Below are 25,135 nucleotides of genomic sequence, written 5' to 3' on the forward strand. Positions count from 1 at the left end.
AGCATGTAACTCTCCTTACATATTCAAGACTCTCCATTGAATGGATATCTGGGTTACAGGAAAGCTTGTGAGATGCTCATTGATAAGCTTATGAAATAGTTACAGAACTTGCCTTAGAATCTAGCATGCCACCTTCATCAACTCTGTTGAAAGAAAGAACCATGAAGTTAAAGACCAGCTGCCCATGCATTTCTCATCCATCTTTAGAAATGTTCTAGCTGGCCCCTCTCCTGGTTAACTTGAGTTGCATTCATGCTATATTCATGTTGGTCACTGTCTGTAGACTTTTTCTTTTTAGTATTACTGACTTCTTAGAATTGGAAAAATATGAACAGCATGTGGTTTCGAATGAATTCATATAATTTGTTGGATACTGCATGAAAAGATATGTAACATCTTTTAGATTTGGACATTTTAATGCATGTGTTCAGCATCTTTGGATGCCCCTAATTCTAAAGTGCATTTTCATGGGCTTAAAAATGAAAATTTCTCCCTAGATGCTATATGACTTAAATTACATATAAGCCATATATCATAAGTTAGATTCATATTTTTAAGACATGGTTTTAATATAACTGTAGTTTTGCAGTAAAATTATAATTTATGTACATGAAATAGTCATTCCACAAATTCACCTTTCTTCTAAATCTTTGCGTTTTAGTGTTTGATCAATTAGATCTTGTCACATATGAAGAAGTAGTAAAACTGCCAGCATTCAAAAGGAAAACACTAGTCTTGTTAGGTAAGTTTGATTGTATAAGTGGGTTGCTTATTCTCTCTTTCAAAACATTTTGTGAACATTATTAAGAGTTGTCAATTTTAACATTCTTTTTTCCTAAATGACATAGGCGCACATGGTGTTGGGAGAAGACACATAAAAAACACTCTCATCACAAAGCACCCAGACCGGTTTGCGTACCCTATTCCACGTAAGCAATGTCTCAATCTCTTTTCATTATATTTTTCCTATCACTTTTTTAACTCTATAATGTGTGTATTTTTTTCTGATTACATGAGGTATAACTGTTCATTGTAGGAAATTCGTAAAATCAAAAAAAGAACAAGGAGGAAAATGAGTTAACAATAATCCCAACCCCTCTTTCCCTATAATAAATGCTATAAATATTTTGTTGTATACCCTTCTAGGCTTCTCTGCTGTATACCCTTCTAGGCTTGTCTTAGTACAGATATGTGTATAGAGTGTGTGTGTGTGTGTGTGTGTGTGTGTTTTAAATAAATTTAGGTTCATCCATTCTGTTTGTAACAATTTTTCTAACAACATGTCATACGCATTACCTAGACAAATTATTCTTCTGAAAAATAAGTTTTCATAGTTGTAAAGTTTCTGATATGACAATTTTTCCCTTAATTAATATTTAAATTGTTGATTTCTTATCACTTTTTAAACCCAATCAATATGCTAACAGTTGTTTCCATAAAGATTTTCAAATCTGTAAGATTTTTAATTCTCCTTTATTTTCTGTATCTTATTCTTAACCTCTTGCCCTCTTCATTTTCTCAATTGTAAAATGAAGTAATTCCAGGATTGCAGAGGGGATTTGAGATCATGTGTATGAAGCGCTTAGCAGATGATGGATGAGTAGAAGCTATCTACCACTATCGTTTCATTATTATCATCATTATTCTAAAGTTTAAAATTTTAGGCAAGGCGCGGTGGCTCATGCCTGTAATCCCAGCACTTTGGGAGGCTGAGGTGGGCGAATCACCTGAGGTCGGGAGTTTGAGACCAGCCTGACCAACATGGAAAAACCCCATCTCTACTAAAAATACAAAATTAGCTAGGCATGGTGGTGCATGCCTGTAATCCCAGCTACTCAGGAGGCTGAGGCAGGAGAATCGCTTAAACCAGAGGTGGAGGTTGTGATGAGCCAAGATCGCACCATTGCACTCCAGCCTAGGCAACAAGAGTGAAACTCTGTCTCAAAAAAATGAAATAAAATAAAATTTGCATCCCAGAAGCTTTCTAGCAGTTCAGGGTTGGAAGAGCTAAAGGAGAATGATTTTTTAAGAGCAACAGGAGAAAATGTGAAGATTGGCTCCATTCTATAGGGCCTTCACATGCCTTCCTGAAGCAATGTCACCGCCACTTACAGTTATCTGTACACCTGAGAGAGCCAGGAGGCTTCATGAGACAACCTTCATCCCAAAACCCTGTCTGATTTACACAAGAAATTTATCCAATAGTGCCTCATTTGGCACTACTGGGGTTTTCTAGTAAAACACTTTGAAGTGTTCTTTTAAATCTCCTTATGTCTAGATCATGAGTACAGCAAGCTTACCTAACATTTAGCTTCTTCTTAACCACGTAACAATTGAACTTCCATGTTATTAAATGGCCAGTTAACTAGTTTGGTTTTAAAACTTACCTTTGATGACATCAATCATGACTAGTCTTTGAAATATTTGACCCCGTATGTGTATGTAACATGTATCTAACTACTAAGACGACTAAAGATAGTACAACATCAATATGTTATGTCAGTTCTTTGCCGGGCGCAGTGGCGCACGCCTATAATCCCAGCACTTTGGGAGGCCGAGATGGGTGGATCACATGAGGCCAGGAGTTTGAGACCAGCCTGGCCAACGTGGTGAAACCGTATCTCTACTAAAAATACAAAAGTTAGCCAGGCATGGTGGCATGCACCTGTAGTCCCAGCTACTAGCGTGGCTCAGGCATGAGAATCACTTGAACCCGGGAGATGGAAGTTGCAGTGAACTGAGATCTTGCCACTGCACTCCAACCTGGGCAGCAGAGTGAGACCCTGTCTCAATAAATAAATAGTAATGCCGGTTCTTCAGCTTTTAAGAGAAAGGGCTTCTCTTAAAATGTCCACATTTTGATGACCACAAGCACTTGATGTTCTAACAGGCTAGCAGGAAAGGGGGAATTCCCCATTAGTTTAGGCTCATGTACACAGGAGAGAGTAGCACAAATTTGTTCTTTCTCAAGGAAAGAAGGAAGCGAGGAAATTGGGAGAGAGAGGGAAAAAAGGGGAAGGAAGGGAGAAGAGAAAGGGGGGTAGGGAGAGAGAGAGAGAATATTAAAACCAGTGTCCCTAGCTCATCTAGAAAAACATTTCCTAAAGTGTGTTTTGCAGGATACTGGTCCTATTAGTATCCACAGAACTAGAGCTTATTGGCGTATACTTCAGTTACACTCACTCAGGTGAGGGGTGGGCAAACCTTTTCTGTAAAGGACCAAATAGTGCACATTTGAGGCTTTAAGGCCATACAGTCTGTCACAAGCACTTAGCTCTGCTGTTATCTCATGAAAACAACCATAGACAATATGTAAACAAAAGCACATGGCTGTGTTCCAATAAAACTTTGTTTACAAAAACAGACAGTAGGTGGCCGGGTGCAGTGGCTCACACCTGTAATCCCAGCACTTTGGGAGACTGAGGCAGGCAGATCACCTGAGGTCAGGAGTTTGAGACCAGTCTGGCCAACATGGTGAAACCCCATCTCTATTGAAAATACAAAAAATAGCTGGGCATAGTGGTACATGCCTATAATCCCAGCTACTCAGGAGGCTGAGGGCACAAGAATCTCTTGAACCCAAGAGGCGGAAGTTGCAGTGAGCTGAGATCGCGCCACTGTACTCCAGCCTGGGCTACAGAGTGGGACTCTGTCTCCAAAGTAAAAAAAAATAAATAAAAGACAGTAGGCCATATTTGGCCCATAAGCCAGTTTGTCACCTCCTGATTGACGTCTTCCATAAAAATTATGGCTATGTCTGGCCACAGTCATTGTGTTTTCAGTGTAATGTGCCTTTTGCTGTATCCTAACATTCTCCTTTTGCAAGATGTTATAGACCATCACTTTTCTATAGAACTTTCTGTGACAATGACAGTACTTGATGTCTGCGCAGTCCAGTACAGTGGCCATTAACCACACGTGGTTATTGAATCCTTGAAATGCCGCTAGTGAGACTGAGAAACTAAAATTTGAATTTTATTTAATTTTGGCTTATTTAAATTTAACCATATGCGGTTTTCCATTTTTTTATTCTCCTGTTTTCCTTCTACACAAGACTCAACTGCAGTAAGGCACACAGTGAGTTATATTCATCTTGGGCCATTTCATGTCTTCCTCCTGTGGTGATTCATGAAGGGATAAAATACATCTCACCTGAACACTGAAAGATTCACCAAACCAGACAACTGACTGGCTACTGTGGTGTGATGTACACAGATAAATATGGTTTCTAGAATTTAGTTCTGCAAAGCCACTGGGGGTGAGAACAGGGGATATGAGATATATGCTAAAGAATCCACAGCTTTTAGGAAGAGACTGGGTTTGAGTAAATCTGTTGGGAGCGTAGTAAGCTCATCAGCTCCGCCTTTTAAACCTCTTGTGCCATGCGGCTTTGCAGACACAACCAGACCTCCAAAGAAAGATGAAGAAAATGGAAAGAATTATTACTTTGTATCTCATGACCAAATGATGCAAGACATCTCTAATAACGAGTACTTGGAGTACGGCAGCCACGAGGATGCAATGTATGGGACAAAACTGGAGACCATCCGGAAGATCCACGAGCAGGGGCTGATTGCAATACTGGACGTGGAGCCTCAGGTAATGCCCAGCCTCCCCGAATGTCTGACATCCTGCCTGCATGCCAATAAGCACAGATTCTGAAATCAAAAATACCATCAGAAAGTCACAGGTCACATAATTTCATAAACTACGGAAAAGTGTCAATAATGGAGGCATTGGGGGTTCACAGTCTAGAATGCCAGCTGACTAATCGTTGGACTCAGTGCACACACCAGGTATTTAAGAAGCAGACATTATTCTCTTAAGAGGTTTATTATATGCAGAAGCTCAATAAGGTTCCTGATTGGGTCTACGCCTGCCAGAAATCCTACAATCATCTGACCTCAGGATGAGGCTCTGGCACTTTGTTATCACAACAGCCACCTTCCCTCTCTGGGTACAGCTCATGCTGGACCATCAGAGCCTCTGCCTGCACATTATGTTCATCTCCAGTGAGAAACTGATCCTGGGGCCTGGGTCTAAAACACAGCACTAGCTTTATGAAAGCAAGCATGAGTGAGCCCAGATGTCAAAGACAGCAGGGATGGAAACCCATGGTGTCTCTCAGCCTCTGCCATTTCCTTACCTGAGCACAATGCCTGACCCTGAGCGAAAAGTAGGAGAGGGATAAAGACTTGGAAGAGGACTCAAAAGAGAGCCAGACACAGAGATGACGAAATGGTTTCTAGATATGTCTTGCAATAGGAATTATTAAACTTGGAAAAGAGAAAGCTGAAGGCTTTACATCAAAAATGCTGACAAGCTGTTTTTTCATCTCTGAGTTCAAACCAAGTAGACATGGGAGGTAAAGCACAGTAGGAAGGATTTGGGAGTTGTAGACATCAAGGTGGGTTACAGGAGAGGCTTGTGGGTGCCCATGTGACTCCGAGTTGCCATTTCTCGGACTGACCTGTACCAAATCTCTTTTAACACTTAGAAATAGAACCAGTATGCTACCTGCTGAAATAGTAGACCAGCTTCCCTCAAGCAGGCTGTGTTTCATCAGGAGGCTTACCTGGCTATCCTAGGCAGGACGAATCCCTGTTCAAGGACCACTGTATGAGACTTGGTCCCCTAATCATCCCTAAAGCAAGGACAGAACCTGTATAGCCAGAGTCTGTGTGACGTGGGACCTCACAGCTCAGTTTCTGGGCTCCAGGATCCTAATTTTTGGCCAGTGGGTTCACCCATTTCCGTTTATAACACCTGATGGCGTTCTTGAACTTGGAACTTTGGAAACCACAAAAGGATCTGTTTAAGGGGCTAGGGAGGAAAGCAGCAGTAGGGTGAACACTGCCATTTACTTAACAATTAACTTGGACCTATATAGAACTAAATATATGATGTGTACCACAGATTGATTTTTGTTTAACTGCTAATCCCTCCTTACTAGGGATTGGAAAAATCTTCTGGCCAGGGGTGGCTAGAGGCAAAGTCTCAATCCTGGTCCTGGTCTTCGACATCCTCTCCTTGGGTTCCACACTGGTCTTCACCTGAACGTCGTTTTCTGCTGGTAGTAATGTCTCTAGCAGTATGCTGGCTGCAGGGCTCCTCAGACTCCCTCTGCATTACCTAAGTCCACTTTCGAGGGCTTTCTGCCTTACCTGCCTCCGCTGCTGCCGCCACCACCGCCACTGCTGCTGCTGCCGCTGCTGCTGCTGCTCCACCCGTAGCGTCCAGCTCTCCCTGTCTCCTTGCCCTTGCACAGCCATGCATTGCTCTGCACTGCTGAGTGGGAGACACTTCTCTCAGCCTCCTCAGGACACCCACAGCAGTTACTTTTACCCATTGCACTTGGCCCCAAAGCACCTCCTCACCCCGGCTGGGCACTCTCCTCTGCTCCCCTGAGTGCTGGATGAGCTCACCTGCACTCTTCTCTCCTGCTTCCTGGGTCCCTGCATCTCAGAACTGTGATCTCTCAGATCCACTTAGCCCCGAGGGCCGGCCATAGGCATCCTGGCTGCCTGAGCCTCTTTGGGCCAGCGGCCCTGGGGATAGGGATTGCCCAGGTCCTGCCCCTCCCGTTGGTCTGGTTGACTACACTCGTCCCAGGCCCTGCTGCCCAGGCCAGCCTCATGCCAGTCCTGGTCTCACAATGACCGCTGCATACCACAGTACAGCTGAGGATGCCCGCAATCTGCGCCGCCTGGGCTTCACTCTTGGGCTTCTCTGCCCTCAGCCCAGTCTCTCCTCGGCTGGGCAAGGTCTTCATCCTGCCTTCAGGATGCCTGTGACCATGAACAACTTGCTTTCAGGCAGAGCCTCATTGCTCCAGGGAGGCTCTCTCCTTAGGACATTTTTCTCCACCCCCCTTTCCCACTCCAGCTTCTTTGATGACCCCTCTACTGTATCTCACAGACAGTTCAATCCAACAAACTTGTATTAAGCACTTATATGCCAAGCAGAGGGTCAGGAGCTAAGAATACAATTCAGAAGACAAGATGGTGAGGATGAAATTCCTTCCTCATTGTACATCCAAAACTGTCCATAACAGAAGGGCCTTGTGGCATTTTTTTAAATCCTCTCACTTCTGCCAAACTACATGTGGACCATAGGAAAACCACCTAACACGTGTCCAACTCTTTTAGTGCCGGTCTAATACTGTATGCCATCTTATTTCAGACAACTGAGGCCCAATTGAGCACGTCTAATAACACTATATGATAAGATGTTGTGGTCCAACTTTAAAGCTAGAGGATGATGGTAAAGACATTAAACTAGAAAGAAATTAATAACCTGGCTTTTCATGAAATAGTAATAGATTATGTTCTTAAAGTGCTATATATTTCGCCAGGCATTATGACTCCTTACCTTATCCTTGTAACCCTATGAGCTGGAGATCAGTATCTACTTTTGTAGATGGAGAAACCAAGGCTTAGCATACTTGTGACTCGATTAAGGCTTTACAGTCAATTGAAAGTGAGGTGTGAAGTTGAACTATGTTGATTTTTAAATTTTTATTCTTTTACAATAAATCCCCACTTCCTTTCACTGTACTACCCTAGAAGAGGTAACCCTGGGAATCCTTAAGATGGTTCACCTTATCCATAGTAGTACAATTTAAAGCCTCCTTTTCTTTTTTAATGTTCAGAAAAATCTGTAATTCAGTCAAACCTAAGAAAAACTGCAGAATTTATTTCTCATGAAAATAAAGCTATGGCTCAGAAAATAATCTGTGCCTCTAAAGCTGAAACTGTCATAGCCCCATTGTGTAATCAGAGCTTAATGTGATGGTTTTAGATTTTAACTTTATTCTGATGTATCCATTTGTAGCATGAAAAAGTTAATAATAGCAGAATATTTGTAGTTTTGCTTTTGCCCACAGAGGAAGAGGTCATCATCAAGAGGTAGCGTACAGTCTTGTTAGGAATCCATACTTTAAAACAAGAGCCAGGTTCTGAACCAGAGACTATTTTGTGAAATCAGTTAGCTCTCTTGAGATGGGTTCCGGGGTCACTGCACTCTTCCTAAACCCTTAGATTTTTGTACCAAATGACTCAGATGCGTGCCCCTATGTGCCTTTTAAGCTTGCAAACCAGAATAGATATCTGCATCTTATACACTTGGGTCAAATGAGTTTCTATTCCTTGAAGATAATAACCTGAGATTAATTATTGGCCATAGCCAAGCCATAGAATCAATTTATCTCCACAAATATTAATGTTATTTTGACTATCTGAATCTAGCATGCTTTCAGTGATCCTTCTAGAGCATGCTCTTTCTCTCCCTGTCCATATCTGTCCCTGTTTCTCCTCTCTCTCTCTCTCTTTCACACACACACACTCATACTCTCTCTCTGTCTCTCTCTGTCTCTCTCTCTCTCTCTCTCTCTCTCTCCCTCCCTCTTTCTCTCTCTTCCTCTCTTTCCCTCTCTGTCTCTCTCTCTCTGTCCCTGTCTCTCTCTCCGAATCCCAGAGAGATTCAGAGAGAAATATTTGCCCATGAACATTAAAAAATTTGTGCCTCATCCTGAGTCAGAAAGGAAGAGGGCTTAGAGTTCATCTTTAAGTCACCTGTTAACTGCCTGGGAGAGGGGAATCCTTGTGAGCAATTCCATTTCCTGTCCCTGAAGTAACTCTGAACCTCAGTCAGGCTGCCACAGCACCAAAAGTGGCACTCACTTGAGACCCATAAGTAGTGCAGAGTATGGCACAAAGACCTTCAAGAACAAGTGAGGAAATGTGTGGTGAGTCTGCTGAAAATACAAGGCTGACTAGACAGGAAAATCTCAATCAGGATTTGAGGCATCTTAGAATTTTTGAAAGTACAATAATAAAGTACAGGAATAGAAAAAGCCACAAAAAGGAGGAGAGAGCAAATATGCTAACCACAGGGCTACTTTAGTTACTGTGATAAATACTAAATTTGGCTCTGAACTTCCTGACAACCAGGGCAAAAAAAAGGAAATCAAGGAATATAACCTGATTCGTAGACATGAGAGGCATCTGGCAATGTGAGGAACATGGCCGCCATTGATGGTTTTATGCAGTAAGTGCAGTCTATGGATATAGACCAAGGACATGAATGCAGTGCAGAGATGGGCAGTCTGCAGAAAGCTAAACTAATGTTCCAAACAGTTTGTTTTCTGCTGTTGTAATGTGATAGCTGGAATGGAAACCATGAGAAGGATTGGGTACCTGGCAGGCTGGGCCACTGAGTGGAGAAAAAAACCATTTCATGCCCAGGGTGTCATTCTCTACTTCATCCGTGAGTTCTGTTCAGCATCCAGGCTGGGTGGACTTCCATCTAGAACTCAGAGTAGCTTTGGAGATAGAAGCAAATAGGGTTCTTTCCCATCTCAGTTGCCCAGAAGCAGGCTATGGGATGGGTATATGTGTGTGACCAGGAGTAGGGGTGATGAGAAAACCTTGTCTCACCTGACCCTGTATTCACCTGATCTATGAGTATAGGAAGGAAGGAAAAAAGGCCTAAGATAATACTGACATAAAGGATATTTCTAAGTGAAGATCCCTGTTAGCTTGCTTGACCTATATATGGACTTCATCATAATGTTTGTTCCTTGCTAAAATCTTCAGTCATAAAAGGATTGGCAAAGAAATTGCCAGTTACCTCTTTCAAAAATTAACATATATGCAAGCTTAAAGAGCTTTCTTACCAGAGGAATCAGAGCCTAGGACTTTAAGAATTAAAGAACTTTGATGGATAAATACAATGTACCAGTCTCCCTCAACCCACAAGAAAATGCTGTGTGACTAAAATTCAGAAATATAATCAATCCTAGTGAAAGTCAACCTTGCACTAAAAAAAGAAAGAAGCTTTCATGTCAAATTTGTCTCTTACATGCCTATATACACGAAGAGGCTAAGAGAGTCCCTTCGGCCAAGAGAGTAGAGTGCTCTGTAGATGAACCTGCCTTAAAAGACAAGATAAATTCTGTGCAAATTATATCTACTATTTTTACATTTTAATTTTTTTATAAGGGCAGTTTATGCTGGGTACCATATTGGCCATGAGTGAGACAGCTGAAGAAGACACAGTCCCTGCCCTGAAGGAGGGTACCCGCTAGTCCGTGGGGTCTTGGGTTTCCCATGTGATGGGTACTTCAGGAGCACATGGGAGGGTCTCAGAGCCCACAAAGGACTTCCCAGAGAAAAGAGCATCAGTGCTGAGTTCTGAAGGATTACTCAGCCAAGCAAAAGGGCGAGTGGGGAAGGGGAAGAGAGGATGGGAGGTCCAGGCAGAGGGAGTAGTAAGTCAAAAGGCCGGAAAGCCAGAAGAGAGTCTGGCCCTTTCTGGAACTGAAAGTAGTTCAGGATGGCTGGCCCATGGAGGCAAAGGGGCAGAGAGAAAGGCTGAAGAGGTTAAGCACAGGCATGTTTATGAGGGAGAGAGGTGACATTCATGCTGAGGAGTATACATTTTATCCTGAGGCCAAGAGGGAACTGTTGAATTCTGAGCAGGAGAGCCATGGGTTTTGAATTTCAGAAAGATCATTCCAGTAGCAGGGTAGAGTGTCGATTGGAAAGCAGCAAAACCAGAGGCAGGGCAACCAGTCTGATTACTATGACAATAAGCCGGGCAAAAGATGGAGCAATAGGAATAGCACGAAGCAAGCAAATTTAAAGACCATTTAGAAAGCAAAATATGTGGGGAGCAGGATAGTTAAGTTCTTGTGTAAATGACAGCAAGATATTTACCCCAGCGCATATGAATTAATCACATGTCAGTCACTTGTGAATTGGGTATCTGTATGTGTTGGGTTTTGTTCCTTGGAAGGGAGTTTGTAACGTCCAAGATAATCATATCCTCCTGGGGAGGAGCTGAAACAGTAATCCCTTAGCAGAATTAACTCCCGCAGCGTCTGATTGCAGCGTTGCAGTATATCTATCCAAACTAGTAGCTTGCAGTTAGAGGTTTTCAGTGCCTTGGAAGGGAACTGAAAGGGATCTCAGAGACCCTTCTCTCTTGAATGCAGCGATTTCTCATGGGCCTACACATTGCCCACAGCCACACAGTGTCTTTAGCGACAGGACTAAGACACAAAGTCTAGGGCTCCTAACTCCAGCCCTGGGCAAGCTTCCCCCTTCCCCAGGAGTCCTGGGGGCTTTTCAGCAGAGCAACGCACAGTTACAGTGGACAGATTTGCTAGCAGTCCTTGGCTAGCGATTTGAAATTTGAAATGTGAGGGAGTGGCCTCCAGATTAGTGGCAAAACCAGCCTGCAGGTCCAAGTCTCTCCTTAAATGCATTTCCTGTGGATTAAAATTCAGGCTACAACTAATAGCCAGGTTTAAATGGACATTAACCAACATAATCAGTGTTAACTTTTATGAAGAAAAAGAGATTGATTCATGAGTCATAAGAAAAATGTCCAGTTTGCCAACTTTTATTGTCTGATGGCGATTGTCCATCCTTTAGAAAAAAAGCAATATAAGTTATGTATAAAGTTGGTAAATTTAATAATACCTTGCCAAAAATTTGAGGCAAGGGCTTGAAATTTTCAGTTGTATAAAAATTTTTATAGACTCATTTGAAAGTTACATTAGTTATTTCTTCTTTTAAGTCGGGATTTTTCTTTTTTTTTTTTTCTTAACACAGGCACTGAAGGTCCTGAGAACTGCAGAGTTTGCTCCTTTTGTTGTTTTCATTGCTGCACCAACTATTACTCCAGGTTTAAATGAGGTAAGAATCAATCTGTTTTTCCCCAAATAAGCCGTAAGGATCAAGCCTTAGTCCCCAGCACAGTCAGAAGCGTGTCAACCTACATTTGCAGCAAGGCTGCTCTGATGAAATGGGATGTGGAGTAGAATGCTACATGGGACAGCCTTATCAGTAAGTTGACTTCTAAAATCTGAGGACAAACCCCCTCGCTCCCACCAGGACCAAGGCATCCCAGGTGTCTCACAACCTCCAGGGCTGCCAGCCTACTCCCTACCCAGTTACGGATTGTGCGGCCCGTGGAGTGGAACCTTTGTGGAATTTCTCTCCAGGCCCCTGGAGACTACCAGACCTAGAAATCAGCTCTGTCCACTGTCAAGCCAGCTCAAGTCAGAAACTGCCACAGACGTGGTACTCATGAGAGTTGGCTGCCGACTTTTAGAAGGTTTTCCATTGCTGAGCAGATTCAAAGGGTAGTTACCATGTGTCTGCTAAGTGTAGCAGTGCCTATCTGCTGTAGGTTCCTTAGTTAAGGGGAGACTCTTATACAAAGTTATCCTGAAGACAGTTGCTTTCACAGGTTCTAGAAATCATCAGAGGATTCGACTCTGTTCAGTCAACACTGACCTAAACTCACCCAAGCTTAAAATCTAGTTAAATCAAGGCTTGGAAATTTTCCCTTTGTGTACCTTTAAGGAAGATTCAGGATTTTGATTTACCTGTGTTACTCATATTTTCCGTCGTTTTTGTCATTTCATCTGCAAGAGGTATATTCCTTTGTAAAATTCTACTTTCCCATCTTTTTTAATACACAAGCATGTTTGAAACTCCACATTGTGGTTAGCTTTTATCCTTAAGTTGCCATGTATTTTTCTTGAATCATCATCTTTGCTTTTGTTTTTGTTTTGCCTGTTTTCCTGCCCTTTTACTAATTTTCCATAGCTGCCAAAATGGTGCAGAAAATTGCCTGTAAGTACCAGCTAGGAGGTAGTGAAATACAGCCTTGTTTCTTTTAATAGATTTAGAATGTAGACACTTTGTTCCCACAAATCCTTGCTTTTGCTGTTAGAATAAAGGCATTTTGTTTTCACTGAGTTAAACCCTGCTCACGTGTGAGTCAAGCACACAGACAAGCTGTTGTCGAGGAAGAGACTGACAAATATAGCTTCATCTTAAAAGATTCTTAAGAGGGAGCTTTATTTTTCTGTAAAGAGACCCACATTAAAAATGTGATACTTTCAGCCATACATTTTCTTGAATATTTTCATCAGCCCAGCTTGCTGAGCAAGTCATAAACTCTGCTAGTGGTTTCTGAAGCTCAGGACTACATATTCAAATAGAATCCCGTGTGCCAGACAGTGATGTTGTAGGAATTGTTCCTTTTCATCCTGGTAGGAAGCACTCCTGTCTTTGGGTGAATGCACGTTTGCTAAAATGGCGGGTTTTTTGGTTTTTTTTTTTTTTTTTTTTTTCACATTGTGTTGGTTATTAAGTAAAGCCACAGTGAAAATACTATGCTTTTTAAGTGCAAGCAGAACTAGAAGGTGATGATTAACTGGGGTCTTAGCTACACTGTAGTACTTAACACTCTCAGTCAAAGCATGCCCTGTCCTGCTTTGAAATGCCTGTAAAAGAGGACAAAACAGGTAGGACATTCTTGGTTCAGAGCGCCCTGAGAGAAAAGATTGAGTTCCCGTCTGCTGTGGTGTCTGTGCATGCCCACTGCAGGGCCAGGACAGAATCAAGCAAGTCTATTTATCTTACTTCTAGTCCCCTTTCTTGAGAGCTGTACCCAGAGAGCTGAGGCTTGCCTGGACCTCCCAGCAGCCTCACCAGGAAAGGTCTCTTGCCAATAACAGAGGGGCCTTAGAGAAGAGGAGGGGAGGGGCCCTAAGCCAGTATTGGGCACTACGGCTCCTAGGTCCTTGAAGATACTGCATCTTGGCCAGGCGCGGTGGCTCAAGCCTGTAATCCCAGCACTTTGGGAGGCCGAGACAGGCGGATCACGAGGTCAGGAGATCGAGACCATCCTGGCTAACACGGTGAAACCCCGTCTCTACTAAAATACAAAAAAAATTAGCCGGGCGAGGTGGCGGGCACCTGTACTCCCAGCTACTCGGGAGGCTGAGGCAGGAGAATGGCGTGAACCCGGGAGGCGGGGCTTGCAGTGAGCTGAGATCCGGCCACTGCACTCCAGCCTGGGCAACAGAGCCAGACTCTGTCTCAAAAAAAAAAAAAAAAAAAAGATACTGCATCTTTTATTTTCTCTGGAGATCTTTCTCTGTCACCTGGGGCCCCCATTTCTGGGAAGAATTGCTCAGTCTCTTGATTTTAGATTTAATACGTGTAAAACCCTATAATGACTGGCACTAGTCAGACAAGTGCTTGTTCTTTTGACAGCATTTATTAAGCACTTACTATGTGTAAGGCACTATGCCTAATGCTGGGGCACAGCAATTACAGGGCACACAAGACAAGTTTATAGCTGGAGACAGAGCCACTCATCAAATAAAGAGGTATTTCATTATCTCTATGTATATTTAAGACTCAGCCCAAGAGCTCACCCACCTAGTGTTTGGCAGGTAGGGGGTGGTTAATTTGACTCACAAAGTTCCCTAGTGTCAAGGTTGAACTTGCCCTTTGGGAGTTCAGCATGACAAATTTGACTCATGAAGATATAGAGGCAGACTTCTTTCTGGTGGCTCTTAAGAGACCCCTGTCTTGAAAGAACTGCCACTCTGTAGCGGAAGCTACACTTGCGTGACAAAGCTGGGACCTAAACTCCCTCCTCCTGTTGGATCCCTCTTGCGAGAGTTCTTAAAATCTGTGGCAAGCTGCAGCTTAGGGAACATCCTTTGTTGCAGCAAACCTCTCTAGAGTTCAGCAGCTTCTCTTCCTTTGGTTTTTTTCATAAGAGATACGAGGACCTGTGAACAGTGACATTTGTCCAGCCATTTCTAATGCAGACCACTTTGGGGGGATTCATCAGATGCCAGGTGCTGTTTGTTGGGGAAACAGCCTTATTCCGGCCATTATTTGTAACACTCAAAGAGCTTTTGCCTCTGGCATCAGCTGCTATTGAGTGAGGGCCATTATATGCCATTGAATTCCTGGAACGGTGGCACCTTTAAGTACAAGAGGAAAAAATACAACTTAATTTGTCATCCAAGGGCAGGGACTTGCTGGTGCAAACCCAGCTGGGCCCTGAGGCCTGGCTCCAGTGAGTGTGGAGGACCAAGGGGAGGGGGGCAAAGAGCTCGGGCCTTGCCACCACCTCCCTCTCCCAATTGGGAGAGTGGCTTGAGGCTAGGGCGGGGGGCTTCCTGTGGGCCTGTTTGGGCCACCATAGCCACTCTAACCCACACCTGGCATGGCCCTGCCAAGCCTGACTCTGGGGACAGGCATAGCTAGGCCTGAGTGGGGGTGGCGTGTTTCCTGAAGAGTGTCTGTTTTCTCTGGTTCGTCTGCTTTGTCATGGACCCTCTGTTGCATGTTGAGCAATCACTGTCTCCTCTGTCATGGAGCGGACTTGGCCTCATGCTGGAATACGGCATGTCAGGGTCTGGCCTTGACTGTTTCTGACACTGGGATGAACAAAAATGTGAAAAGAAAATGAATCCAACTGATTTCTCTCTTCTGTTTGCTTTTCCTCCTCTCATGCCCACCCCTACCTCCATCTCATCACCATTTAGGATGAATCTCTTCAGCGTCTGCAGAAGGAGTCTGACATCTTACAGAGAACATATGCACACTACTTCGATCTCACAATTATCAACAATGAAATTGATGAGACAATCAGACATCTGGAGGAAGCTGTTGAGCTCGTGTGCACAGCCCCACAGTGGGTCCCTGTCTCCTGGGTCTATTAGGCCTCTCCCCAGATATCTGAGCATAACTGGGAGCACCTCATACGTGGAAAAGCCTCTTTGTTATCGGCCTTGTGTCAGCAGGTCATGGTCCCTAGAGACTACCTAGTTGTAGTGTGACCTACATTTATAATTATTGTCATGTCCGAATAGATAGGAGGAGAAAAACAATTACACACTAATTTAAAGAGACAGTATCTTTTTTAATCAGTTCTCCTAAACTTTAATAAAATGTATCTTTAAATGTATGTATTATTCAATCCTTTGGAATGTTATATTTTTGGAAATCATAGCTTTTTATTTCCAAGGCCCCTAAAAACTGCACAAAATAGATGCTGCTTTCTATAATCTATTTTAATAATAATAAACAATGATTCTCTTACCTTGACTGGGGGTGGAACACTACATTCTTTTTAGAGTCTGATTTTATGGATTGGAATATCTTTCTTTCCTTTATTTATTTGAAATAATTAGTGTAGTGATTACAAAACAGTCATAAATTTTTAAAGGCCTTTTTTCTCTTTTTTTTTTTTTTTTTAGAATAGTATTTTTTTTTAAGTCCTTTATGTAACATCCAGATAATGTGATACTGTCTCTTTGAAGCACCCTGTAAACCTTTTAGAGATTTGAAGTTGGGTCTTGACTCTTAATGCATGTGGACAGTCGCGAGCGTTTATGCTGTCGGTGTGTCTGTGTTGGACAAAACAATCTGTAATCTACAGCAAAGTACATTCTACATTCCGTTCATGGGGCACACCCAGGGGAATAAGAATAAAATGCTATTATGACTAAGTTGTAAACCTATGCACATCCCTTGCATTTTGGGCAACTTTATAAAAAAAAAAAAAGAAACTGATTTTTATTAATAATAATCATGTAGTGAAATGTGTTTGTAATTTTGTCTCAATTTAATTTGTTGTAAGGTGGGGGGGAATTGCTGGTTTCACCATTTCAGATCTGTGTTGTCTAAGAGTATTAACGTTTTAATTAAGCAAAGAAATGAGGATTTTTAATCTGTATGTAATTGTTTTAAAGCACCCATTTTAAGAGAAAATACTGTGCAATGAAGAAACCAGTTTAGGCATTTGCTATAAACTGAAATATTCCAAAAGAATAATCTATAACAGCCCTGTAAATTCCTTTAAAATGATAACAGGACAGTTTGACCAATTTTTTTTAAATATACTTCCTTTTATGTGTTCAATAATTAAAATGCCTTTGGGTCCTTCATTTCATTATAGATTTGTTCAGGCTTCCAAGCTGATAATCTTTTCAATTGTATAATTTGTTAGATGCTCATCGAACCTTTGAAGGCCCAGGAGTGAGTATCAGTTGGCAGAGCGACAAAGGAGCCTGCCAGAGCACAGCTGGACCACGTCTGACTCGCACAGAGCCATGAGCCCAAGGGCCACGGGTGTACTGGAGGCCACCTGTGGTCTCTTCTTCCTCTTGCTGTTTCCCTTGGCACAGGGGAATCATCTGTCCTTGTTGCTTTAGAGACATTAACCATCTCATAACCCTTCCATGAAGTCACGTTCTTCCAATACAGGAGATTTGGGCTGGGGTTCTCAGACTCTTTGCCAGAGGTCAGTAGAATGGTTTTCATTAGCGTGTGAGGGTGTGAAGTACTTATATTAACCTGTGATCCTTGAAAACATACCATCGTTTTTTGCTTCTTGTAGGTTAGATGGCCTTGTCACTTTGTGCCTTGGCAGGATGTGCAGGGTGTTTTCTGAGCCGAACAGCTCCTCTTAAAGGACCAAACAGAGAAGGAATTAGTATACTTCTTTTACGTTGTCAGCACCCTACCCGCCTCCGCCCCCACTGCCTATTATGAAATGATGACGATTTTTTTTTTCTGATGTTGTTCTTTGTCAGTGACCAGATGAGTCTGCGACTTACTAACAAGGTATTGAGTGAACTACTTCTGTTTGGGCCCCACAGTGGGGTGACCAAGCCACCAAACCAGAGACAAGCTCAACAGTGGTCTCACGCTAGATTGAGAGAGAAACCTTCAAAGAGTTAGTTAGGGCTGTGTTAGGACTGATTCAAATCTGATAGATGCCACGGCCAGACAGTCATTCCTGGTATGGTACTGACCACAGTTTGGGCTCTTAGTGTGAAGGTGCCCACTCTACCTCTTTTCTGGTGAAGCACAAAGACAACTACAACTAACACAAGGGAAACAGAAACTTCCCTCCCTCTAGTGGAAACCCCCACGCCCCCACTTGCCCTTTGAGCCCACATCTCCAGAGATGCTGACGATGCCTGTCTTAAGCCATCTGCCATGTTTATAAAGGTGGATTAAGCAGAGGAGGAGAAAAGCAATGCCAACTTAAATGTCTGTGGCCCCAGAATTCACAGGCACTGTAGCACTCTTCCTCAGTGGCTTTATACATCCTCTGAGAAGCACCCAGGCAGGCATCATTCTTGCCATCATTCCGATGGTGAAATCCCTGCATGCAGAACTCATTGACTTCTCAAAGAGGTTATCTGTTCCATTCCACTAATACATGTCTTCTCTAAAGCAGTGTCTTTATGACCTAGCTGCATATACTTAAATTTCTGAATTCAGAGTAATTTCAGTACATTGCTGCTGCTGCTACTGCTACCTTACAATTGTCCACTAAGCAATCAGAGAAAATTGCTAAAAGCTTCTTTACTGCTTCCATTCCATCAGCAGAACCTCCCCCGCTCCTTTTAAAGACCAGAACGAATGATTAGAGCACTAAATCTTATTAGTGGTCAGTTGAAGTACTGGAGAGCCCTATTTTGAAGGTTCTCTCCCCCACCCAACTCCATTCCCCACAGCAAGAAAGGGAGTGTTTTTATATGTTGAATTCTTTGTTAAAAAGATGAAATGTCCTGATTTTCCAATCACAAGACAGTAATTACTTTGCACATGCAGCATATCCCATTTTAACGCTAAAAAGGGAAATGTCACTCAATTTAATTCATCTGGAAGTTTCCCAGTGTCAAGATAACATTGTAGCCTTTTTAAATGCAATTAAATGTATCTCTTGTCAGGTGAGATGATTTAAAATATTTGCTCAGAGAGTAAAAGAAATGGTTGACCTACTTCTTGCTATTTGCATTCAGAAGGCATCGTCCCAGCCCATCCTATTGGTGGCTGAATATCTGAAGATGTCGCAAAGTCCCCCACTGCAGGAGAAATGCAGGAGGTGTTCCTGTTCCCCATCCAATTCCTTCTTAGGCTGCTAGAGCCAGCCAGTGGGCCAAGCCTTCCTCTGTGCTCCAGGCAGGCCTGGGCTGCAGCTACTATTATCTTTTTACAGCCTTTGATCTCATCGCTGCAGAGTTCTTTTGTTTTTAAATCACTTATATTTGTCTCTTCATTAAGGCTTCAAGTTTGTTTCTTGAAAAAGTTTAGTCAATTGAACCACTCTCCAGGAAGATTCCCACCCTGGAAACTGCCCCTGAAAAACAAGGCAACCCAAAGCCAGCTCTCTTTTGTCCCCCACTGATGTCATGTCCTTTTTTTTTTTTTTAAATTTCAGGCCAGTTTCTTAACTCGGGGCAAAGAGAATCTGTGTTGCTAAAGCTACCAAGAAAACTGCTTGATTAACAAATTCTTAATAGAAATGCCTCCCACGCTGTCTCTTTGGAAAGAGAAGGCACCTTGGAATCGGCATTCCAAAACCAAGCTCCTTGTCGTCCTCATCCCTCCTCCTTCTTGCTTCCTATTATCAAACTCGTGTGTGTTTCTTGTTTTCTCAGAACTGAACACAGCCTCCTCATTCCATCCTCTTGACTAGGGCTTACAATACTGAGAGCGATTACAGCCTGTAAGAGGTTAAAGGCCCCTGAGTGTGGCTCTCTTGCTCTGCGCCTCAAATTCTTCTATTAAAAGATGCTTTCCTTCTCACTGCAGCTTACAGAAAGGCTACAAGCTTTAATCACAGATCATTTCATTTGCCAGAGCCTTTCCTTTTCTAACTCCTTTAGAAATAAGAGTTCCCTCTCTGTTTGGAATATCTGGATACAGGACTCTCCTCCAAGCTCGTGGCTTGATTGGCTTTGCCTGTGCACACACACATCAGTTTGCCTTAAACTTGGAGCTATGGGGAGTCCCGGATTTTCCAGCTTAGTGGGTGAAGTTTAACTGTCACATACATCCAGGAAGTGGGAGAAAAGGGAAAAGAAGAGGATATTCCCCACCATGTTCCCATCTGGTTTTTCCCCTGCCTTGCTTTGTGCAGCAGGTGGGCAGACAGAGCCCACAGAAACAGAAGTAGAAAGAGGGCCACACCATCTCTGGGGCCAGCACTCCCAAGTCTTAGCTCTTTGTGGGGATAGAAAATCCTGAGCTCCCACCACCTCTCATCTGACCCTCCATCAACTCCCTTGAACCTGTGCAAATGGACTGAGCAAAAGAAAATGGAAAGAGACGTTTGTCACCACACAGAAGACCTCCTTTCTGGCCCCAAGCACAGCTCAATCTCTGTGCACGCTCAGAAAGTCAAAATTTAGCTACTATTTATGTGTTAGCTCCATTCTCTCTGGTGTGTGACTGAGAGAACACGCCAGTGTTCTTACTGACAGAGGCTTGGGGTGACCCTCTCTGGACCCGGAGGAAGTACAGCCTCTGTAGCAGGAGTTGTCCTTGGGAACAGAAATAGGCATTCCTCCACAATGAGTGGCTCCCCCTATTTTTTTTTTATTTGGAAGAGACCAAGAATTGGGGGAATTGATTTCCAGTCTTAGCTGTTTCCCGGAATGTCATCTGTGCAGGCAGGTAGGCGGCTGCCGGGTGCAGCAGGCAGCGTGACTGATGTGAAGGCCACACAACCCTCACGTGCTGAGACCTGAGTATCGTGTTTAATTGCAGTGTAGGCGCGTCCCCATTCAAACTCAGTTCTGGGGTGGTTTTGCATAAAGTTTTGCCAACGTGTTCTTTTTTCTGTATGTATTATTGCCTTTTTATAAAAGGTGTTGAAGTATTGTCTCAGTGATAAAAAGAGAGAGATGTTAATGGTTGTTGTATATTTCACCGTATCCAATTGTAAGTATTTGCAGGGTACAGCAGAGCCTTAGCTTGCAAGAGCGTTTGTGCAGGAGGTGTCCCTCAACACCCAGGAGCTGAAGGGATTGGAAAGGTTTGGATTCTTTGTAAATGTCCTGCTTTTCTTTCTCTCTGTGTGTATCTATTAACATGCCTTAGCACACGCCCTCCCATCCTGATTCCTTTGCCCTGTCGCCGGAACAACCAGAATGCTGGTGCGCTGCCGGCACAGTACAAATTGATGAAACCCTAATCAGTTATCTTGTGTGACAGGGGAAGAAGAGAAACTCCATAGTATTCCTTGTAGAATATACATACCTGTAGGATGCTGTGTAATGGGAAACCATAGAATTGGGCTTTTGTCATTTCAAAGTTGGAGAAATGTATGAATAAAATGTATAAAACATGAAAAGGCAGTTGTCTCCTCAGATTGCAGGTCAAACAGCTTGGGGACAAACAACAGAGCGTTAAAAGAAGAGGGATGGCCTGATTTCTAAAGGCCCCTGCAGAGTTCATCCACACGGTTAGGCCTCAGACACCTTCCCGCAATGGTTGGGGTGGGGTAGGGGTGTTGCAGAGGGACAGCTCCCGCCCCTGTAAAGGAGCACAACCCAGGCTCCTGGTGCCCATCCTGCAGGTTTCAGTCTTCAGCCATGGCTGTTAACAGACGGCATCCTGCAAGCAGTTCCAGCTCAGTTGCTTGCATTTGGATGCAGGCTTAAAATAACTTCATCTTTAAAAAAAAAAAAAAGAAAGAAAGAAAAAAGAAAAAGTCTAAGTTGTGACATCTCCTAGAAATAGAAGTCTAAATTGATTTTGGTGGTGTAGGTGCCGCAGCGTGGAAAATGTGGCCCTTGGTTGACATTTGCATCAAGAGCTGTGGGAGGACGCCTGCTCCGGCACTGCCGCTCCACGCAGTGCCTTTGTGATTTCATGGTTTGATTTGGTCTCTGGAGTCTGGGATGTGCTTCCTGGCGTGCCTCACTAACCTGGTTTACACACGATTCCTTCCCTACCCTTGCCCTATGCTTTGCCAAAGCAAGGAACCATGGTGGCTTCAGAGGCAACACTTGTATGTGTCACACACACCCCAGAAAGAGCCCAGGCCTGAATGAGCTTACCTGGCTCACTTTCAGAAGACCCATATGAAGGAAACATAAACTACCAGTGATTATTTGCTTTACTCAAATAAATATCACGCTACAAAAATTGTATAGAAGAGTTTAGGCCACATTCAGACGCAAAATATGAGCCCCTGGCCTTTCAGTTCAGAAAATCCCGTTACCTTTTTACAGACTTCTTACCCTAGATACACAGAGGACAGAAAGCAAAATGCTACCGTAAAGCTCATTTTTTGAACTTCATGGTATTTAAAACACATCCAACATGTCAATATTAAGCTGGTAGAAAAATATAAACATGTCTTTTCTGTGTTTTTGCCCAGTTTGCTATAATATGATAAGCTGAAGATCATTCCATGAACCGCCATGAACAGCACATCATGCAAAAAGAATGCAATGAGATTAGTGCAGAGTAATAGACAGAGTTCAAGGTCACTGAGGGTAGCAAGCCCTATGAAAGGTCAATGTTGTAGTGCGAGTGAGTTACCCAGTCACTAAAGGAAGGGATGCTCTGGGAGAGAATGTTCCAGAAAGTGGTATGTGACTTTATCAACAAGTGAGCACACACACACAAGGCATGGGGCCTGCAGATAAAATCCCATGGCTGTGGCACTGTCGGAAATACTGCACCCACCACACGTATTCCCTACTCTCCTCACCCATCATTACCTTTCAAGCCAGGTGCAGTGGCTCTCAACTGTAATCCCAGCACTTTGCGAGGCCAAAGCGGGCGGATCACTTGAGGTCAGGAGTTCGAGACCAGCCTGGCCAACATGGTGAAACCCCATCTCTACTAAAAATACAAACATTAGCTGGGCGTAGTGGCAGGTGCCTGTGATCCCTGCCACTCGGGAGGCTGAAGCAAGAGAACCCCTTGAACCTGGGAGGCAGAGGTTGCAGTGAGCCGAGATTGTGCCACTGCACTCCAGCCTGGGTGACAGAGCAAGACTCCATCTCAAAAAAAATAAAAAAATAAACCTTTCAGGGAGTGGTGCCCAGAAACCTTTTTGCCATAGATGCATTCTTAGGCAGGACCTCAAAAAGCTTCAATCCGCTGCTGTTGCCCTCTTCACTCCTCCAAAGGCAGCTTTATAACCCCTCCCCATGGCCACTTGCCCTGCAGAGAATCTGGCTCCCTTCTGCCACCAGAGTGGTCTGATGAACAACTTGAGAGTGACAGAGCAGCCTGCTGGGACCTCAAAAGTGGCTTCAGGCATGAGAGTGACAGAGCAGCCTGCTGGGACCTCAAAAGTGGCTTCAGGCCGGGCGTGGTGGCTCATGCCTGTAATCCCAGCACTTTGGGAGGCCAAGGTGGGCAGATCACCTGAGGTCGGGAATTTAAGACCAGCCTGGCCAACATGGAGAAACCCTGTCTCTACTAAAAATGCAAAATTAACCAGGCGTGGTGGCACATGCCTGTAATCCCAGCTACTCGGAGGCTGGCCTTGGGAGGTCGCTTGAACCAGGAGGTGGAGGTTGTGAGTGAGCGGAGATCGCGCCACTGCACTCCAGCCTGGGCGACAAGAGAGAAACTCGGTCTCAAAAAAAAAAAAAAGTGGCTTCAGGCCTGTAGGATGTTAAACTGAGGCCGGAGATGGGGAAATGGAGACCATGTACAAAGCAGGTGGCAGCAGCTTAGCCACATAAATCAACAGCTTACCACAGAATTTTCCCCAGAACTTTCTGGGGGTGGTGGAAATGTTCACGTCTTGTTTTCAGTGGCGGTTGCATGGGTGTATACAATGGTCAAAACACATCAGACTGAACACCTAGGATCTGTGCATTTTATTTTCTGTAAAATATATCTCGGTTACAAAAAGGAAACAAGGAAAACCATGATCATCTTTGCAGCTGCCAAAAAAAAAAAAAAAAAGTCACTTCACACATTTCAACACCCAGTTCTAATTTAAAAACAAACAAAAAATCCTTAAAAATAAGATAGGACATATTCTTAACATATACAGAATAACTGTTTCAACCCACAGCCAACATAATCCACCTAGAAGTGACACACAAAGGCATTAAAGTTGCCATTATTTAAAAATTACATAACACGTGATCATCATAGAACGATTAGAAAATATGGATAAACAAACAAAAAAAAGGTAGATTCAACCACATTCTGCTACGCAGAGCCAACTGCTATAAACATATCTATGTATATCTGTCAGGCTAGCAGGCTAGTGTAAATTTATATATGTGTGTGTCTGTATGTATATATATACACATACTAAATATATATATACTAAATATATATACACACACACACACACACACATATGTTTTGCTTTTTTTTTTTTTCGTTTTTGAGACAGGTTTTTACTCTGTTGCCCAGGCTGGAGTGCAGTAGCATAATCACAGCTCACTGTAGCCTCAACCTCCCGGACTCAAGTGATCCTCCCATCCCAGCCTCCCCAGTAGCTGGGACTACAGGCGTGCGCCACCATGCCTGGCTAATTTTTGTATTTTTTGGAGAGATGGGGTTTCGCCATGTCGCCCAGGCTGATCTCAGACTCCTGGACTCAAGTAGTCCTCCCACCTGGGCCCCCAAAGTGCTGGGATTACAGATGTGAGCCACCCCACCCGGCCCTATACATATTTTTAACACAGTCAGAAAGTCATGCTAAACACACTGTTCTATTACATAACATATCTTCCTCCATCATAATTATTTACTATTGCTTTTATTTATATTTTTAATTTATATTTTTATTTTTAGGGTCCCACTCTGTCACCCAGACTGCAGTGCAGTGGTGTGATCACAGCTCACTACAGCCTCAAACTCGGGCTCAAGGGATCCTCCCACCTCATCACCCCATGTAGCTGGGACTACAGGCACCACCATGCCCGGCTAATTTTTGTATTTTGTTATTATAGAGACAAGGTTTTGCCATGTTGCCCAGGCTGGTCTCAAACTCCTGGGCTCAAGCGATCTGCCAGTCTCAGACTCCCAAAGTGCTACTATTGCTTTTAAAGCATTTCTCAACAACAGAACAAAGTATAACCATTGGAAAAGACACAAAATTATCCATATTTGCTAATAATATCATTGTATACCTTGAAACACAAAAAAGGACAACTAGACAACCATTTGAGTTACAGAGCAGCAACTCGGGAGGCTGAGACAGAAAACTCACTTGAGCCTGGGAGGTGGAGGTTTCAGTGAGCTGAGATTGCACCATTGTACTCCAGCCTGGGTGACACAGCAAGACCCTGTCTCAAAAAATAAATAATAAATAATAAACAGCAGATACAAAAACACCCAGAAATCAATAGTACTCTTATATATTCACAATAAAGTCAGAAAATTTAATGGGGAAAGGACGCCATTCTCAACAGCTACAAGTGTTTTCAAACTAACAAATCCATGGGATCGATATGAGAAAAGGGCAAAGCTGCATTGAGAATATAAAAGATGCAGATAAACAGAGAAATGTTTTTGGATGA

The 25,135-nt window shown here is 43.3% G+C and overlaps 1 protein-coding gene across 4 annotated transcripts in view; it reads left to right on the top strand.

Moving 5' to 3' along the window:
* CASK (calcium/calmodulin dependent serine protein kinase) overlaps positions 1-20,979 on the top strand; it is a 323,187-nt gene extending 302,208 nt beyond the window's left edge. For all 4 annotated transcript variants that reach the window (XM_031661015.1, XM_031661016.1, XM_021932665.2 and 1 more), the window contains 5 exons: positions 662-742; positions 849-929; positions 4,397-4,599; positions 11,619-11,702; positions 15,371-20,979. In XM_031661015.1, the coding sequence (XP_031516875.1) occupies positions 662-742; positions 849-929; positions 4,397-4,599; positions 11,619-11,702; positions 15,371-15,547 (626 nt within the window). In that variant the 3' untranslated portion in view covers positions 15,548-20,979. The remainder of the gene's footprint in view (positions 1-661; positions 743-848; positions 930-4,396; positions 4,600-11,618; positions 11,703-15,370) is intronic.
* The last annotated feature ends 4,156 nt before the right edge of the window (positions 20,980-25,135 follow it).

This window comes from Papio anubis, chromosome X (assembly GCF_008728515.1).
Source record: "Papio anubis isolate 15944 chromosome X, Panubis1.0, whole genome shotgun sequence".
Taxonomy (NCBI): Eukaryota; Metazoa; Chordata; class Mammalia; order Primates; family Cercopithecidae; genus Papio; species Papio anubis.